The sequence below is a fragment of the Canis aureus genome, chromosome 16 (assembly GCF_053574225.1).
Source record: "Canis aureus isolate CA01 chromosome 16, VMU_Caureus_v.1.0, whole genome shotgun sequence".
Lineage (NCBI taxonomy): Eukaryota > Metazoa > Chordata > Mammalia > Carnivora > Canidae > Canis > Canis aureus.
This window is the reverse complement of record NC_135626.1, coordinates 15085338-15103849: the sequence shown is the minus strand read 5'-3', so window position 1 is coordinate 15103849 and position 18512 is coordinate 15085338. Positions and strand designations below refer to the sequence as shown.

The 18512-nt window shown below is 55.1% G+C and overlaps 1 protein-coding gene across 3 annotated transcripts in view; it reads right to left on the bottom strand.

The window, feature by feature from the left end:
- Positions 1 to 1765: 1765 nt before the first annotated feature.
- Positions 1766 to 18512, bottom strand: part of RTN4RL1 (reticulon 4 receptor like 1) — a 70864-nt gene continuing 54117 nt past the window's right edge. For 2 of the 3 annotated variants that reach the window (XM_077851744.1, XM_077851745.1), the window contains exon 2: positions 1766 to 4862. In XM_077851744.1, the coding sequence (XP_077707870.1) occupies positions 3538 to 4862 (1325 nt within the window). In that variant the 3' untranslated portion in view covers positions 1766 to 3537. Of the gene's footprint in view, positions 4863 to 6317; positions 6556 to 18512 lie in introns of those variants that run through there. The other variant, XM_077851746.1, reaches the window with a different exon arrangement.

Below are 18512 nucleotides of genomic sequence, written 5' to 3'. Positions count from 1 at the left end.
GATAAGGAGCCAACTGAGCTCTGAGGTCAAGGGAAGAGCCTCTGTGGAGAGCTGCTGAGCCGCCCAGCCCCTCCCACAGACACTCTCCCCAAGAGAAGACAGCTGGGGGCAGGGGGTAAGGAGAGAAGAGGAGATGGCTGTCTTCCAGGGAGCAGGGAAAGTATTGAGTGAAAATGGCAGAGGGACTGGCCCCATCAGGAACAAAGGAAGGGTGGCCTCAGCCCCTGGGAGGAGGACAGGATTCCCAGGGGCAAGAACCCACATCTCCCAGCCCTGAACCACCAGGAGGGACCTATGTCTGGTGAACAGAGAGGTCTAGCCACTGGCTCAGTCAACTTGCTCTGGTGCTTTGGGCAATGGTGTCATCATACCTGCGTAGCATGTGAGCTGCTGAGTGACAAGTGATGTCATCCACAATAGAGCTGCTTTCATTGCCTCTACCCCTTAGAGGAGAAAGCTGCTAAAAATACACCTGGCTGCCTGAGCCCCTCTGCCTTGCCTCTAATACCAGTCGGCAACCAGAGACTGTGCTGCACTTGATAGATGCAGATCATTTGTAAAACATTAGCATTTCTCATACTGACATTTCACTTTCATATTACAGGATCTAAATCTTCTAAAAAATGTTAATAAAGTGCTTGGACTCTTGATTTTCCCACTGAGGACTTTGCTGTCTAAAGTTGGAAATGAGGGATCCCTAGGTGGCACAGCGGTTTGGCGCCTGCCTTTGGCCCAGGGCGCGATCCTGGAGACCCGGGATCGAATCCCACGTCGGGCTACCGGTGCATGGAGCCTGCTTCTCCCTCTGCCTGTGTCTCTGCCTCTCTCTCTCTCTCTCTGTGACTATCATAAATAAATAAAAATTAAAAAAAAAAAAGTTGGTGGGATCCCTGGGTGGCGCAGCGGTTTGGCGCCTGCCTTTGGCCCAGGGCGCGATCCTGGAGACCCGGGATCGAATCCCACGTCGGGCTACCGGTGCATGGAGCCTGCTTCTCCCTCTGCCTGTGTCTCTGCCTCTCTCTCTCTCTCTCTGTGACTATCATAAATAAATAAAAATTAAAAAAAAAAAGTTGGAAATGAAATCAACAACAGAACATCTTCGGGTTCTAAGGGACAGCTGGGCCCTGGCACCAGCCCCTGGAGAGCACACTGCCCTCCGTGCACATCATTTAGCGCATTTCAAGCCTTGTACCAAGGAGGATTTGTTCCATCACGCCTGAAAACACAGCCCTCCCTCTCTATCTGGAGAAGGGACTTCGTTCTCTGAAACAAGAGAGGCAGGTGTAGCCTCCAGACCCTATTTGCTGCCATCCGGGGTGCAGGGGGTCCTTGGCCTCCTGGAAACCCTCTCTGGGTCCCAGGAACTGGCAGCTCCTTTCCAGCCACTCCTGAGCCCTCGAAGATTCGACAGCTCTGCTGCTGCGGCTGAGGCTCTTGGGAACAGGCCAGGAAGGATCCAGGACCAGCCCACTCCAGGAAGAGCCGCAGAGATTGGGCCGACCCAGCACAGCCAGAGTTGTGGGAAGTGAGTCATGTTCTATGAGGGTGAGGGAAGAACCATGGAGCAGAGAACGTGTTTGTGTGTGTGTGTGTGTGTGTTCGCATGCGCGTGCACACATGCATCCCAGTGAGTCAGTGTGCCCCTGCCCCATATGGCTCCTCCTGCCAACAAACGTGCTGTGCCCGGCCAGCCTCACCCACCCCCACAAAAGCCTGGGATCTGCCACCACTTCGGGAATGCAGGGTTAGGAAATGAGAAACAGAGTTCTTGTCCAAGAGAAATTTTTTTATTATTACTTTTCTTTCTTAATTGGATTCGGTGTTTCTTGCTCCTCACACACATCCTCTCTGGTGGGAAATTCAGGTTTGTGCAAAGCTCAGAGGAGATGGTGCCTGCTGGGGCACTGGCCAGCAGCATGGCCAACCTTGACCGGGGTCACTGTCCCCTATCTGGGCTTGCCTGCTCCATTTCCTGCATGTTCCCACTCCTGACCCCTGAGTGTGGCCCACCCCTTCTGCCTCTGCCTGTCCCTGGGCATCTGCAGAAGGGCCAGGCGGGATGGGGCCTTCGTAATGCAGAAGTGCCTGAGATGGTTCTCGAAATGCCCTCTTTGTCCCCCTTCTGCTAAGGCCACCTGATGCTTTCCCTCCTGCCGCCTACACAGGATCCTTGCTGGGATGGCCATCAAAGAGCCTCAAGGAAAAATTCAGCAGTTGAGCCATGCTGGAGGCCTGGGCTCATGCCCGGAGTCTCCCAGGCCTGTCCAGACCGTTGCTGGCAAAACGCTAGGCTGATGACACTGCCCAGCCTGTTGGGCTAACACTGTGGATGCTACCTGCCCGTCGACAAAAAAGACCCTAAGCCCCTCTTTTCCCTTCTCCATCCAGTCCGTCCCCAGGGCCTGGCTCCCTGATGTCCAATGAGCTGCTTCTGGCTTCTCACCTTGACGATAACACCTACAGTGAGGGTGACAGGGTGCTCTGGGGTGGCAGCCAGACTTGTGTTGCGTATAAAAACAAGGTGATGCTCTAAACATATAAGAAGATTGGTCCCCTGAAGTGATTCTTGCTGCCTCCCCTTCTTCTCCATGGCTCTTCCCACTCACCCTTTGCCCTAGGCCCTGGCAAGCCCAGGTTACACGGGGACTATTGTTGCCAAGTTGAGATTCTAGACAAAAATCCTCTTTTCTTGCTAGAAATCACCAATACAATCCTTAGTTCAACAGATAATAGTTTTCCGCATAGTTTATAAACATGAGAAGACATACAGTTTGGTAGGAGAGTGGGGCAGGAGACCTGTGCATTTGTGTGTATATATATGTAGAGAGTGTGTATATATATATATAAGTGGACATAGTTATAAAACTGCACCTCCTGTGAGAAACTCACTGCACTTGATGCAGTTCTAAATTTCAGCCTCTGATGCTCTTTCCTTTGGTAATTGGTTCTTGGAGCCCAGCAGCTGGGCCTAGGTCAGGGTTGCCTGAGACATCAGGAATGAGAGGCGTTATCCCCAAGGAAGGGACTAAGGGTTGGATTCAGGGCAGGTTGACTATGTGGCCTCAGGCAAGAGCGAAAATGCCACCTGCCCCTGTGCTCCCAGATGGCTGGTCTACCCAGCCTCTTGGGTGAGCCTCGTCTGTTCTCTGAGTCCTGCTTCCTCCGGGAATGGCGGGGAGCCCTTCAGACCCCTCCAACGACCGGGATTCCACAGAGCCCAGCTCCTGCGGGGCACTGTCCCATTGTTGCTAATGAAGGATTCCTTTTGCGTGCTTTAACCACCTTGCTGGATGGATGCTGTCCATGGGCGTTCAGCAGGGCCTGGCTGGGACAGCTGGGTTGTGATGTACTAATCCCTTCCCACTCAGAGCTGTACACTTTGGGTTTATAATCCACTGGGCAGGGCCCAGAGAGCAGCCGAAGGCTATACCAGCCTTTGCCTGAAACCCAGCAGATCCTCCGCTTGTTAAAAAAAAGAAAAGAGATTCTGTTCCTTGGTGGATACGTGGCAGTGCTGGCTGCTGGCGCCCCAGGTCCTCAGCGGAGAGTGACCACCAGCCCCAGTATCCAGGCCAGGAGGGAGGCTCCCAGGGAACTGCCCGAGGAAGCCTGCTGCACCCCGCTGGGGGCACGGATGGGGGTCCTGCGGGCACACTTGCCCCTCCTCTTGGGCCGCATGGTGGGCATGATGTCAAAGCTGAACTTGTGCTGGTAGTCGGGTGCGTAGTCCTGCAACTCGGAGGCCTGCTTCCCGGTGCCCGCCTTGGACACCTGGTTGCGGTTCCTGTGGCTGGTGCAGTTCTTGCCCGGCTTCCTGTAGCCCGGGCGGGAGCCGGGCAGATGGCCGTGTGCGTGGCCCTTGTCCCTGGCAGGGCCGCGGGCCGGGTAGTGCTCCTTCCGGGCAGCCCTGTCGGTGGTGGTGAGCGTGTGAGACTTGATCTGGTGCGGGGATGCCGGCCCCGTGCAGTTCCGGAAGTCGTCGGCCCTCAGCAGCTTCAGGTCCTGGCCCTGGCGAGCGTCGGGGGACGCACAGGGGACGGCAGAGCTGGAGCCGCGGAATCTGCGCAGCCATTCCCACAGGGAGCGCGCCCGGCAGCCGCAGTCCCACGCGTTCCCGTTGAGGCGGAGGAACTCCAGGGCCCCCAGGGGCGCCAGACAGTCGCCCTGCAGCTCAGAGAGGCTGTTGTTGAAGAGAAAGAGAGTGGTCAGCCTGCGGAGGTCGTGGAAAGCCTTAGGGTGCACCCACTGCAGCTGGTTCTCGTGCAGCAGCAGCCGGTCCAGGTTCACCAGTCCCCGGAACGTGTCCTGGCCCAAGCTCCACAGCTTGTTACCGTGGAGAAACAGGTGGCTGAGGTTGACCAGGTCCACAAAGATGTCGTCCTGGAGGTACTCGATGTGGTTGTCCTGCAGGTAGAGGTACTGCAGGCTGTGCAGTCCGCTGAAGATGCCCGCCGGCAGGGCGCTGAGCCCACACTTATAGAGGTAGAGGGCGTGCAGCTTCACAAGGCCCTGGAAGGTCTCTGGCGCCAGCGTCCGCAGCTGCCGGTTGTCGCCCAGGTCCAGCTCCTCCAGGTGCACGAAGCCCTCGAAGGTGTTGGGGTCGATGAAGGTGATGTTGTTGGAGTAGATCCACAGGGTGACCATAGCGGGGCTGAAGTGGCCCTGCTGGAGGAGGGTGATGCGATTGTTCTGCAGGAAGATGCGCTCGCTGTCCTCCGGGATGCCCTCGGGGATGGCGGCGAAGTTGTGCGCCTGGCAGCTGACGGTCATGGGGGCCGGGTAGCACACGCAGTCCCGCGGGCAGCCGCCACCCAGGGGCAGCTCCCCCGCTAGCAGCAGCAGCAACAGTTCCACACAGCACCCTGGCGGGGAGAGAGAGCACAGCCAGGTCAGGGTGGGCCGGGGTTGGGGGTGGGGGGTGGGGGGCGGGAGGCGGGGACGGACGGACGGACCGACTGACGGACCCACGGGAAGCGGGGTTGGTGGGCGCGCCCCCAGCCTTAGGCCAGGCTCTGTCCCGGGCTGTGCCTAACTCAGTGGTCTGGGATCGGAGGCCCCTGGGGGAGGCTCCTGCTGGGGGGAAGGCAGGGGCCAGGCCCAAGGCGGGCCCCCCCGAGTGAGATCGCACTCTGGCGCCCCACCCCTGCCGAGGGTTCTAGCCCCCGCCGCCCCCGCTACTGCGAGGAGAGCTCCGGGCGCGCTCGGTGCGCCCGCGCGGTACCCTCAGCCCCGCCCCGAAAGCCTAGCCCCGCCCCCTGGCTCTCTCCCGGGAGCTGGAGTGGGGCTCACAACCAGGGCCGGGGCAGCCAGCGTCTGGTTCCCGTCCCAGCTCTGTCACTTGCTCTCATAACAGCACACGATCACAGAGTGATTCAGACTCCGGGTCTAACAAAGTAAATATATGGAGGCCTGGAGAGTCTTTTTATTTATTCTAACAAAGCACGCATGCAAGGGACGCCTGGGTGGCTCAGTGGTTGGGCGTCAGTCTTCGGCTCAGGTCGTTATCCTGGGGTCCCCAGATGAAGTCCCGTCGGGCTCCCCGCAGGGAGCCTGCTTTTCCCTTTGCCTGTATCTCTGCCTCTCTCTCTGTCTCTCATGAATGAATAAATAAAATCTTAAAAAAAAAAAAAAAAGGGACGCCTGGGTGGCTCAGCGGTTAAGCGTCTGTCTGCCTTTGGCTCAGGGTGTGATCCTGGTCTCGGGATCGAGTCCTACATCGGGCTCCCTGCGAGGAGCCTGCTTCTCCCTCTGCCTGTGTCTCTGCCCCTCTCTGTGTATCTCTCATGAATAAATAAATAAAATCTTTTTTTTTTTTTTTAAGAAAAACTCATGCAAGACACCAAAGTTCATCTCAAAAGATGTCTCATTATGGTGCCTCCTGTGACAACTCACAGTGTGCCTCAGTTTCCTGGTTTCTAAATAGTACTAGTTGTCCCTTGTGGTGCTGTGAGGATGTGTGAAGGGGACACGCATGTGTGGAGGACTGGGGGAGACACCGGGGCTGCCTGGCTTTGGGGACCCCAAGGCGCCACCAGAGTGAGGTTGCCCCCTATCGGGTCCACCTTCTGGCCCCTCTCCTCTCCCCACCTCACTCCCAGGCTGTGTGCTCCCAGGCTGTGGTTGTAAACCAGGCCCTGCCTCCCGACTAGCCGACTGTCCAGAGCATTTCCTCGGTAGCTTCCCTCTAATTGGGCATTAATTAGGCATTCGTTAATGGATCCTTAAAATAATTTATTTTCGGATGTGTCCAGCCTGTGGTCGGATAATAGCCCCGTGCTCATTATCGGAGCAGCCTCATTAAGGAGGATCATCATTACCTGCCTTTTCCCAGGGTCGCAGCCGCCCCGGGCTGCCCGGCAGGCGCGCCGGCGAGTGAGGACAGGCTCCAGGCGGGTAGACTCCCACCCTGCAGGGCCAGGCAGCCATCTCCTCCGGGCCCAGGTTGGCCTCTTGCCCGTCCCTTCCAGCTTGGTCAGCCGGGCCTCTCCGGGGAGGCTGGGGCAGGAGGCAGCTCAGTGGATTCCTGCTGTCAGCTTGGCCCAAGCGCGTAGGAAGAACCAACACTCCCCCCCACTCCGACCGGCCGGCTCCCAGCCTCCCAGCCTCCCCCCAACCCCAGGCCAGGCTCCCAGGCCTGCTGCCGCCCTAGCCTCCTGGCCAGTCTGGGGCAGGCCTAGCCACCACTGCCACCCCGTCATTCTTGGCAGAAACAGCATCGTAAATAAGTGACAGTTCCCAGCTGTTGGGAGTTATGGGCTCCCAGAGAGTGGCAGCTGCTTCCCGTCCCCCTGTAATCACCCGGCTTCCACCAAACGTTTCCAACATAAAAATCATCGCATATAATTTCGTTTTTGCATAATTGGGTTCAGTTGTGATTTCAGAGCAATTATGACCTCGGTGGCGGTGGCGGTGGCAATGCAGCTGTGAGGACCCTTTCTGGGAAGGGCCACACTTTATGTGGTTCCTGCAGTCTCAGTCACCACTACCACTGGACAGCCTGCAGGCTAAGCCTGAGGCTGGTGCCTCCTCAGTTTCCCTCTCTGTAACACGGGTAGGAGATGATTGCTTTGCCAGTGTGCCCCATGTGGAGGTTGGGGTCTGACCTCCAGGCCCTCGCTGCCCACCTCAGTTTGGCAGGGGGTCCCAGCTGTGCAGGGGGAAGCAAGAGCGTGAGGGGCCAGGAGCCTGGACCCCAAGCCCCAGCTGACTGTCAGGGAGCCTGCGAGATGCCTTGAGCCTCCAAGGCCTGGGTTAGGAGGAGGGAGCAACACATGCTGGCTTCCACAGAGACTGATACTCCCTTTCTTCTCAGCTGGCACCCCTTACCCCTACCCAGGCTGCTGTCTCCCAGGAACCTTGCCCCAGGGCAGCGCGCCCACCCTGCCACTCTGGGGGAGTCCAGGGTGCCCCTCCCAGCTCACAGGCATTCACAGCCCTCACTGTGTTGAAGGGGACCAGGCCACGAGCCGTGTTTGTGGGACACAGTGCCACAGCAGACCTGTGGGGGTGGTGCTGCAAAGAAAAAGGCTTTTCCCGCCCTTCAGTCTGGCAGCAGAGAGACACTGGCCGTGGGGGCAGGGGTAAGCTGTGTCAGGCTCAGCACTAATACCACTCCATATTTGTGCAGCTTATGAAGTTTACAAGTGCTTCTGCTTGCGCTCCTCTGATCCTCGGCATTACTGTGTGGTGGTGGGGGGGGTTCTCCTGCCCCTTGGCCTGGATGGGGGCAGACAACCTTCTACCTGCTGTTGTGGCTATGTCTCTGTAAGGTCCTGGAGTTGGGCTTCTCTGAAGTGTCCCCAGAGAAGCTAGGGCCTCATGGAGAGCCATAACCCGTCCTTAGGTGCCCCAGGGAAGGTGGGGGTTCAGGGAAACTAGGTGGAGATCCTAGTTTGGGTGAAAAAAACCAAATGCCCATAAATCTAGGCTGAGCAGCCAGCATATGAACACACTTCGGCAGGTGTGTGGGGTAAAGGTGGCCCCAGGGCAGGAGCCCCCTATGCACTTTCTATGAGAAGGGTCCAGAATGGATCCCTGGGTGGCGTAGCAGTTTGGCGCCTGCCTTTGGCCCAGGGCGCGATCCTGGAGACCCAGGATCGAGTCCCACATCGGGCTCCCAGTGCATGGAGCCTGCTTCTCCCTCTGCCTGTGTCTCTGCCTCTCTCTCTGTGTGTGTGACTATCATGAATAAATAAGTTAAAAAAAAAAAGAAAAAATTAAAAAATAAAATAAAATAAAGGGCGCAGAAGGAGGCAGGGACCCCAGCCAACCACTTGGAGCTCTCTCCATCCTTCAGTACTGCCCAGCTGCCAGGGATCCAGGCCAGGGATGCTGCCCTTGCACTACCCCTGCCTCCTTCCACTGGGCACTGGGATGGGTTTCAGCTGATTCTGCTTCTCCACCCTGGAAGCTGGTCCAATCTGCAGGGGCCTGGACCAGCCCTCCCAGCCAAATTCACCCACCTCCTGCACCCCTGCCGGAGCCAGTGGGTGCCCTGATCCTGGATCGTCACCCTGTCACCCTGTCGGGTTTCTTCCCAGGGAAGCTGGTACTCCCGTCACTGTACCTCCTCCTGTGTCCCTTCCATGAGCTGGTGGGAGCTCTGACCCACTGATTGCCTGGTTAATTTACTAACAATGAGGCTGATGCCTTTGCCATGCACTTTAGGATTGCAAATTAGCAGCCATGTAAGTCTCTGTGGAGGAGCCTTGCACCCCCTCCCATCTGCCTCCTCAACCCTCTCCTGGGTGGGGCAGGGGTTGCTCTGACTGAGGGGGCTGAAGAGAGCACAGCTGGGCCTCATCCTCACTTCCTCTGGCTCTCCTCCCCCTCTCCTCCAGGACTGCACCCGTCTGACTGCTCCGCTGTTCCCAAACCTCATGGCCTCCCACACATCTGAGCTCACCTGAGGCTCTGCAGCCTCATTCATTCCTTCCTCCATTCAATCCTTGCTCTGAGCCCTGGAGTGTCCAAAGTGCTAGGGCAGGGAGGAGCCTTAGGATGAACTGGGCAAGCCCTCAGGGGTTCATTAGCAGATAGGGGCACTCCCAATCCCAGGCAGTCTGGCCAGGTGCCGGGGCCCAGAGTAGGCACCTAAGGGTGTGTGTAGGGGGAAGCTCAGGGAAGGTCCTGCTACCTCCTCCAGAAAGCCTTCTGCTCCTCTGCTAGTATAGAGAATACACAGAAGAGTTGTATTGTTTACATGTCTTCCTTCCTGCAAATCCCCAAACCCTTCACCTGCTGGGCAGGGACTTGTGGGGGAGGGGCGAGTGACCGGAGTATGGGCAGCACCTCACCCAGTCTACTTAGCCACCCCAGATGCGCTTGTGAATGGTCCTGTGGGAGCCGGACCTGGCGGGATGGGTGGGAAGGGCATAACAGACAGAAGGCACAGCATATGCAAAGGCACTGAGGTGGGAAAACAGGCACTGTGTCCCCATCTTACCCCAGACGCCTTCTCTAAGTAGCCAGAGCTCCCAAAGAAGCTGTAACACCAGCTCTGCTAGGCTGGGGAAACCCAGGCCTGGGGAGGCCAGAGTGGTGCCCAGTGAGACTAGTACTGACAGGACCTCTGGTCCAATCCCAGGCCACATGGCCAGAGTGGCAGGGGTGGCAGCCTGCCCACCCTGGAAGCAGGAGGGAACAAACCAAGGAGGACCCTGTCCTAAACACGCAGTAGGTTCTTTATATGGAATCCTCAGACCACCACACCACTGCAGAGGAAATGAAGCACACGGAGGGAAGAGACTGGTTAAGGCCACACGACTCGTGAAGGGGGTGGTGGAACAGGCCTCATCCCCTGACTTCAAATCCAGGAGATCCCCATTGCATGGAGAAGACCAGCCTCATCTGAGGGCTGAGCAGCCCTCTCTGGCCCCAAGGTCTCAGCCTCCCTCTGACCTGAGTCTGGAACCTGCGGCACCAAAGGGGCCACCTTTCCCTACACCTGTGCATGGACAGCCCTGTGGACTGGAATCCCCTAAAGGCCCCTGGGCAGGTCTATGGGGCTCTCTGAGCCTTGGAGACTTGTCAGCCATGTGGCCAATCCTGGCTCTGCAGCCCATCCTCCCTCTGAACAGGGCTGTGCTCCCCCCCACCCCTGCCCTGCCCCAGCCTTGCCAGCTGCTCTTCCCCAAGCTAATCAATGCTAACCAAATGGCTCCGTTGGTCACATAACAGCCTCAGGCCAGGCCGGCTGCGCTCACAGAGCTACTGGCGCCCCAGGCCACTTGGCACTGCCCCTCCATGCCACACCCAAGTGCAGGCCACTCCCCATAGCATCGCCCCCGCCCCGCCCCCCAGCCTAGCCCAGCCCTGGAGACAAGGACGCTAACCCAGGGAAGCTCGGCTTCCCTGCTTGTCCCCCACTGAAGATGCCTGTGACGCAGGCACCTAGATGCCTCCTCTACGTCTCCATCTGGCAAACACAGTCTGTCCAAAGGTGAGCTGCTGCTCCTCCACCGCCTCAGCCTCCTCCACATGCATCTTCTCTGTCTCAGGTGAGGGTGGCACCTTCATTCTGGCTGCTCAGGCAGGAACCTCAGAGTCCTGCCAACTCCTCTCTCTCACCTCGGACCCAATCTGCTGGGAGTCCTGTGGGCTCAGTTTCAGAAGGTACCCAGAGTCCACCCATGTCTCTTGGCCACCACCGCAACCTGGGCCCCCACCATCTCTCACTTGGCCTACTGCCATAGTCCCCAGGGGTCCCGGGGCTCCCATGCTTGCCCCTACATGTCTGCTAACACCGCAGCGTGAGGGGGAGTCAGAGCGTGGGACCCCTCTGCTCAAGCCCTCCTTGGCCCCATGGTGCTAAGATCCTCTGGTCTTTCCAAGAGCCCTGGCCACAGCCTCTCCTTCCTCTCCCTTCCCTCCCTCCCCCAGCCTCTTCTTGCTCTTCTACACGTGCTGGGTGTGTCCTGCCTCCAGCCTTTTGCTGCTCCCTCCTCCTGGAGCACTGCCTGGGATATCTGCTGGGCCCTTGCCCTCACCCCATCATTCGGGTCTCTCCCAGGGTCACCTTCTCAGTAGACTTTCCCCAGCAGCCTACTTTAAATGGGCTCCTTCCCTGTTTTACTTTTCCCCTTAACACTCATCCTCTTTTTTTTTTTTTTTAAGATTTTATTTATTTATTCATGAGAGATATATATAGAGAGAAGCAGAGACATAGGCAGAGGGAGAAGCAGGCTCCCTGCAGGGAGCCTTATGCAGGACTCGATCATGACCTGAGCTGAAGGCAGATGCTCAACCACTGAACCATTCAGGCTTCTTAACATTCATCCTCTTCTAATATATTATTTCATTTATTTATTTATCTTGTTCCTTTTCTGTCCCCTCCTGCTGAGTGTCAGCTCTACAAGGGTAGTGATTTTCTCTGGTGTGTTCCCTGCTGTGCCCTTAGCCTCTAGAACAGTGCTGGGAACATAGTAGATGCTCAATAAACATAGTGGTTCTTGTTAGTACTGAGGCCTCTGGTAAGAGCAGACTCAGTTGTGGCTCATGCTTTCTCTCTCTCTCTCTCTCTCTCTCTCTCTCTCTCGGGCCCCTGGGCCATCATAGAGGTGACAGGTGGTGGGATGAGTTCTGCAAGGGAAGATACACACCAGGTCTGTTCAAGGCATGGGGCAGGTGACAAATGCAGCTTTGCCTGGGACTTGGGGCTTTCCCAGGACTTGGGACTTCCAGTGCTAAAACCAGTATGTCCCAAACAAACCAGGACAAGTCAGTCACCCTACCCTATTTGAGGCGGAAACTGTGCCTCCCTTCCAAAAAAACCAAAATCTCTGGGCACGGGAAGGGGAGGGGACTAACTGCATGTTTACTGGTGTGTGTACACACAGCCATGTATGCACGTGTATGCAGAAGCTAGAAAGGGTTTCCCATGGGTGATGAGTGTGTTCCTGGTGCCATTATCAAAGGAGCTGCCTCTCACCCCCTCAGGACTCTCCCCAGCCCCCCATGTACCCTGGCTTTCACCATACCAACCCTGGCGCTCCCAGGCCCCAGAGGCCTGACAGAGGGACCTGACAGATCAGACACTGAGTCGGGGCCCAGACCCAGGTTCTAGTTCCTTCCTTGCCAGGCCTTGGCTGCCCCCAGGGCACAGCAGATGGGGATGGGGCCTTGACCTATCTGCTTTGCCCTTCCTCCCAGTCTGTCCATCCCCATCTGGAGCTGCCAGCTCCCTGCAGAATGCCCCAGGTGTTTGGGCTCTACCTTCACCTCAGGAAGCCCCTCTGGGACTCATAAGATATGTCCTGTGTTACTCAAATTTGCTACTTGGTTTGGGGGCCCCCAGAATCTGGGCTGTGGCAGCCTAAGGCTGAGGGCCAAGGGCCTCTGAGAGCCAGTCCCACCCAGGAAGTTTTGAGAAGGCTCTGATCCTGCCTCCTCCCTCCAAAGCCTGGAGCCTACTTCTCTCCCCCAGAACCACAGCGAACTATAGACCCACCTGCACCCAGGCAGGTTCACTGGAACAGGAGTGGTATCTTAGGTGTGTCAGGTGGGGCAGGTGAACCTCTATGGGCCTGGGACAAGCCTCAGGGGCAAGCATCTCACTGAGGGGATGTGAGGGAGAAAGAGTAGGGGGATCTACCAAAGTCCTACCTGGCATTGGCAAACACAAAACAGGAGCTGGGACCCAGCCTTTGAGAAGCAGGTGCAGAACTCTCTTCCAGGAGCCCTTGTTCCTAGTTTCTGGAACAGCCACCCTTCCTTGTTCTCAGTGAAAGGCCTTCAGAACTCACACCCGGGGTATCGATCAACCTGTTCTGAATCCGTCCCCTAACTCCTCCATTCATATGAGAACAGCTCTGTGCTTGGTGCTGCAATGGTAAGATCTAGCTCCTTAACCATTCTCACAGAGCCTACACATTCTCGCAGGGAGATGATTAAGCAAAGGGAACAGACAAGACCAAACTGACAAAGGGTGGTAAACACTGGGGACACAACGAGGGGGTAAGGACTGAGACAAATGGGAGGACTGACATTACTTTTTTAAAGATTTATTTATTTATTTTATGATAGACCTAGAGAGAGAGAGGCAGAGACACAGGAGGAGGGAGAAGCAGGATCCATGCCGGGAGCCCAACGCGGGACTCGATCCCAGGACTCCAGGATCTCACCTGGGCCAAAGGCAGGTGCCAAACCGCTGAGCGACTCAGGGATCCCCCTGACATTATTTTTGAGCCCATGAAATGCCTCCCTGAGCAGCAGCACCGGAGTTGAAACATAAAGGAAAGGAAAGGAAGGAGCCAAGGAACAGAAGGAACAGCAGGTGCAAAGGCCCTGGGACAGTACCAAACTTGGTATAGATGAGGGAAGACGGGAAGCGTAGGAGATACAATCAGAAAGGTAGGAGGCAGGCTTTGTAGGGCCTTGAAAGCCTCAGTCGAATCTGGATCTAATTCTAGGTGTGGTGAGCAGCCACTGAAGAGCCCGAAGTGGGAGTAATGATGGGATTTGGGGGGCTGCTATTGGAGCACTGATTTGGGGTGGGGCAAGAGATGGGGCAGGGTCATGGAGTCAGAGAGCAGCGGACAGAATGAGAAATGTTTAGGATGTAGAATTGGCAGGATATATGGTTGGACCAGTATGAGGGATAGGGGGAGGGAGGGTCATGGGGTGGCTCCAGAGCACAAGGGTGCAGTGAGACAGGAGGAGCCTGGGAAAGCAGGCATAGGGGCTGACAAGAGCTCCATTTAGGACACACAAAGTCTTCAGAGCCTTGCAGAGATGTTTAACTGGTGGAAGCTGGATGTGCCACCCTGGAGGTGAGAAGCACACTTGGGAGTCATGGGCACAGGGACGGTATTTAAATCTGTGGGAATGGATGAAGTCACCTGTCAAGGGAAGGGATACAGCAGGATCGAAGCCTCTGGCAACACTATTCTAGAACATAAAGGAGAAGGAATGGCCAGTGACATCAAAGGAAAGCCATGGTGTGTGGTGTGACCGAAGCCAAGGGTGTTTCAAGAAGGAGAGTGGACTTGGCTGTGAGGAGGGAGAGTTCACGTTGAGGGCTGGTTTGTAACACGGAGGTAACTGGTGATGCCAGAAAGTTCATTTCTAGGAGAAAGGTAGGGGCAGAATGCCTATTAGAGTGGGGAGAAGAGTGGATGGGAGACAGCACTGTGTCAGGACAAGTTAGGGCGTGCTAATGTAACAAGTGGCCCCAGGTCTCATTGGCTTACAAGAGAGGCTGGCTTCTCACTGAGGCGGGACAGCGGAGGCTCTGCTCAGGGATATGGGTGGAGAACACATCCTCCACCATGGACCCTGCCTGTCTCATGGCAGAGGGGGACAAAGGCCATGGCCAACTACCAGCTTTTGTTGCATGTAGCACACAGCACTTCTGCAGGTGTTTCATTGGTCAGTCAGTCACATGGCTCAGCCTGTCCTGAACCAGACAGAGAAGAATCCTGGGAGGGGGTGGGAGGGGGTGGGGGGCGTGGTGGTAGCAGGGAACAGTGTCTGGGGGCCCCGGGGGCCAGTCATTCAGAAACTTTGCTGTGGAGGGGGCAGAGAAACAGGGCAGCCCCTGCCTGGAGGGATGTAGAGTCCTGAGAGGTTGTTGTTGTTTTTAATCATTTATTTATTTATTTTTAAGATTTTATTTATTCATTCATGAGAGTCACAGAGAGAGGCAGAGAAAGAAGCAGGCTCCCCGCAGGGAGTCAGATGCAGGACTCAATCCCAGGACCCTGGGATCATGCCCTGAACTAAAGGCAAATGCTCAACCACTGAGCCACCCAGGTGCCCGGGTTGTTTGTTTGTTTGTCTCTTTGTTTTTAAAGATTTTATTTATTTATTCATGAGAGATACAGAGAAGCAGGCCCCATGCAGGGAGCCCGAGGTAGGACTCGATCCTGGGTCTCCAAGATCACACCCCGGGCTAAAGGTGGCGCTAAACCACTAAGCCACCAGGGCTGCCCCAGGTTGTTTGTTTTTTAAAGATGGAAGAAACTAGAGCTTGTTTGTGGGCATGATTTGGGAAGAGGGAGGGGGAAAGAAACTAGAGCAGTAGGAGTGGGAGGGCCAAAGAAACGGAGATCCAGAGTGCTGAAGAAACAGCTCTCCACCTGTGACGGAGGGACTCTGCAGATGACAGAACGACTTGGAATTAGTCCCCCAGGGCTCCTTTTCTCCCTGAAGTAAGAGGGCACATTAACGGAGAGCAAAGGTAGGGAGGAAGGCGGGAGTTTGAAGAGAAAGAAGACAGCATGAAGCGGGCATTCCATTTGGTGGGAAGTCAAGCTACCCCAGTCACATGAGAGGTTTGTGGGGGACAAGGAGGTAGGTGTTTCCGTGCCCACTGCCTGGGCCTCTGCCCAAGTCCTCCTCACCTCCCGCTGCACTGCCGGGGCCATCAGCCCCTGTGAGGAGGTCGGCTCACATCACTCCCCTGCTGACAACCATGCATCAGCTCAGCAAACATCCTCTGTGCGGGGCACCATGCCAGGAGGGCTCTGGGGACAAAAGACCCAGTTCCCGGCTTCCATAAGCTGACAGTCTTCCCCAGACACCTTCAGGATAGTATGATATGGACATCCTTCCTTGAAGATGGGCAAAGCCCGTAGCCCAGACTTTGAACTAGGAGTTAATGGCCTAATTAAGCTGGGACCAGTGGTTACAAGGATAAGGGCAGTGGCAGAGCCTGTGTGGGTGGCAGCTGTGCCGGGAACATTGGAGGTCCAAGCAGGAAATGTCTGTCTTTATTTGGGGCATTGCTCCTGTTTGTGGAGCCCTCAACCCTTTGGGAGACTCTGTGGGTTACCTTTAAATTGATCTGCTTTTTTATTTAAATTAGTCAAGGCTTGGGGGCACCTGGGTGGCTCAGTGGTTGAGTGTCTGCCTTTGGCTCAGGGCATGATCCCAGGGTCCTGGGATTGAGTCCTGCATCTGACTCCCTGCAGGAGCCTGCTTCTCCCTCTGCCTGTGTCTCTGCATCTCTCTGTGTCTCTCATGAATGAATAAATAAAATCTTAAAAAAAAAATTTTTGTCAAGGCTGGTTTGTCTGTTGCTTTCAAACAAGAATCCTCACTGATTTGAGGACCCTCCAGCTGAGCACGGCTTGCAAGCCCATCCGTGGTCTGGCTCTGCTCCTCTCATTCCTGCTCTTCGCCCTCATCTCAGCTCAGAGGCTTCCTGTCCCCCTTTCCCTGTCTTCTTACGGAAACAGTTCCCCAAGTTCCCTTGGGAGGACCATCCCTTCTCCACTGCAGGTGATTCAGGAGACAGGGCTATCAATCCAGTGGCCTGGCTCAGCTAATTAAGAGTGTCTCCTAGGAATTCCAACCTGAACGTGAAGTCCAGTGACTCACTTGAGTTGTATCACTCTGGTGGGGCCATCCTGGGGCCACTGCCTACTAGTTCTTTCCACCAAGACCCCCAGAGCCACCCTGGTTCTTGCCCTTCCCAGGCCTGGGTTATTCAGCTTCTTCTCTGGGTCCCATTTTCTTTCTGCAGCGGCCCACCTAACACCCCACTTCTTGGCTGTCAGGCTCCATATTTCATTCAGCTACCAGGTAGTGCTAAGCTCTGGAGGAGCTAGCTCGACTCCTCCCCGGGGGTGGGGAGGGTGGGGAGGGTGGGTGAGGCAGGCTCTATTAGTCTACGCCACTATCAGTGATTGGTTTAGATAGGACCATGTGATTCCATTCTGACCGATGAGACACCAAGAAAATCAACTGAAGGACTTGGAGGCGGGGCAGTGCTCATCTTTCGGAAAGGGACGTAAGGAAGGGATGGATGGATGTTCCCTTTTCTCTGAGTGTGGCTGGGCGAGGATGAAATGCCTGGTGCCTGGTGCCGATCCACTATCTTTCGGCCATGAGGGGACCTAAAGGCCTAAGGGCCAAAGCCAGCTTACCAAAGACTGTAGAGCGAAGAGACGGAGAGAACCTGGATCACAATGACCAAACTTCTCCTTCTCCTTCTTCTTCTTCTTCTTTTTTTTTTTTTAATATTTTCTTTATTTAGGGACGCCTGGGTGGCTCAGCGGTTGAGCATCTGCCTTCGGCTGTATGAATTCATGAGAGACACACAGAGAGGCAGAGACATAGGCAGAAGCAGGCTCCCCACATAGAGCCCGATGTGGGGAATCGATACCCCGACCCCAGCATCACGCCCTGAGCAGAAGACAGACGCTCAACCCCTGAGCCGGCATCCCATAATGGCCAAATTTCTCACAGGACATAATAATTCTTGTTATGGCCATTTCGATTTGGGTTTTCAGTGACAGCCCCAAACACAACTTCCAGTGAGTTCCACTTTTGCTTGGTCAGTCAGACTAGATTTTTCTTGCTTACAACCAAAGTCTAACTTAATGTACTTGAATGACTTGGCTCAGACAGTACCGATCCAGGAAGCCTCCCCAGACCTTTCCCTCCGGGTTAGCTCCCTCCGCCCCTCACTGCTGCCTCCTCTCAAGGCCCTCACCACTCTTAAAGTCACCTGCCTCCAACACCTGAGGTGTGGAACTGCTGGGGTGCCCAATTGGTGTATAGAGCTCATCCATACATGTGTGGAAAGTCAATGAATGAATGAATAAATGAATGAGTTAGCTGATGTAATTCTAGACAAAAGCAAAGAAACCAGGTGCTTTAGTTAGCTGAGGCAGCCTTATTGTGGGTAGATGTAGATACACGGTGATTTTTAACAGACCGGGGCTCCTAGGTAGCTCAGTCAGTTAAGCATCTGCCTTTGGCTCAGATCATGATCCCAGGGTCCTGGGATTGAACCCCACATCAGGCTCTCTGCTCAGTGGAGAGTCTGCTCTTCTCTCTCCCTCTTTCCCTCTCCTGCTCACATTCTCTCTCAAATATAATCTTAAAAAAAATTATTTTTTAGGAGCCAGAGGCCACCAGGTACCTCATGCTTAAGAGGATAAATGAGTTTATGAGGCATTTGAGGCCTTGTCTCAAGGTCTTTTCCTTCTGACCCCTGGGCAGAGTCTTGACTGGCCACTTAAGACCCCTGCAGGGAATGCTTCAAATGTATTTGTGATGTTATGTATCTTAATCTAAGCAGTGGACCTGGGGATGTTAGTTTTATTATTCTCTATACCTTAAACATAATATATGTTGATGCATGCATTTAATATTTAATAAAAAATAAATCATGGAGGAAAAAAAAAAGACATCTTGCAGAGTCTAGCTAATAATCTCAGGTGTCCCAGGCCAGACTTGCCTCCTCCTTCCTACTATCCTGAGCCCTGAACTTTCTTCAGGGGCCTACCTCCAACCAGCAGGAATACATTACAGCTTCTGACCCCAGGCAAAAGTGGCATGGGCTTTCCATGTGGTCCCTAAGCCCTATTCTCCCCCCACCCCCTATAAGGTTTTTCTTTTTTCTTTCTTTTTTTTTTTTTTAAGGTTTTTCTTTAAAGTCATCCTTCATAGTTTTAGGTTTTGGTTTTTTTTTTTTTTTTAAGATTTTATTTATTCATGAGAGACACAGGGAGAGAAGCAGAGACATAGGCAGAGGGAAAAGCAGGCCCCTCACTGAGGTGGGA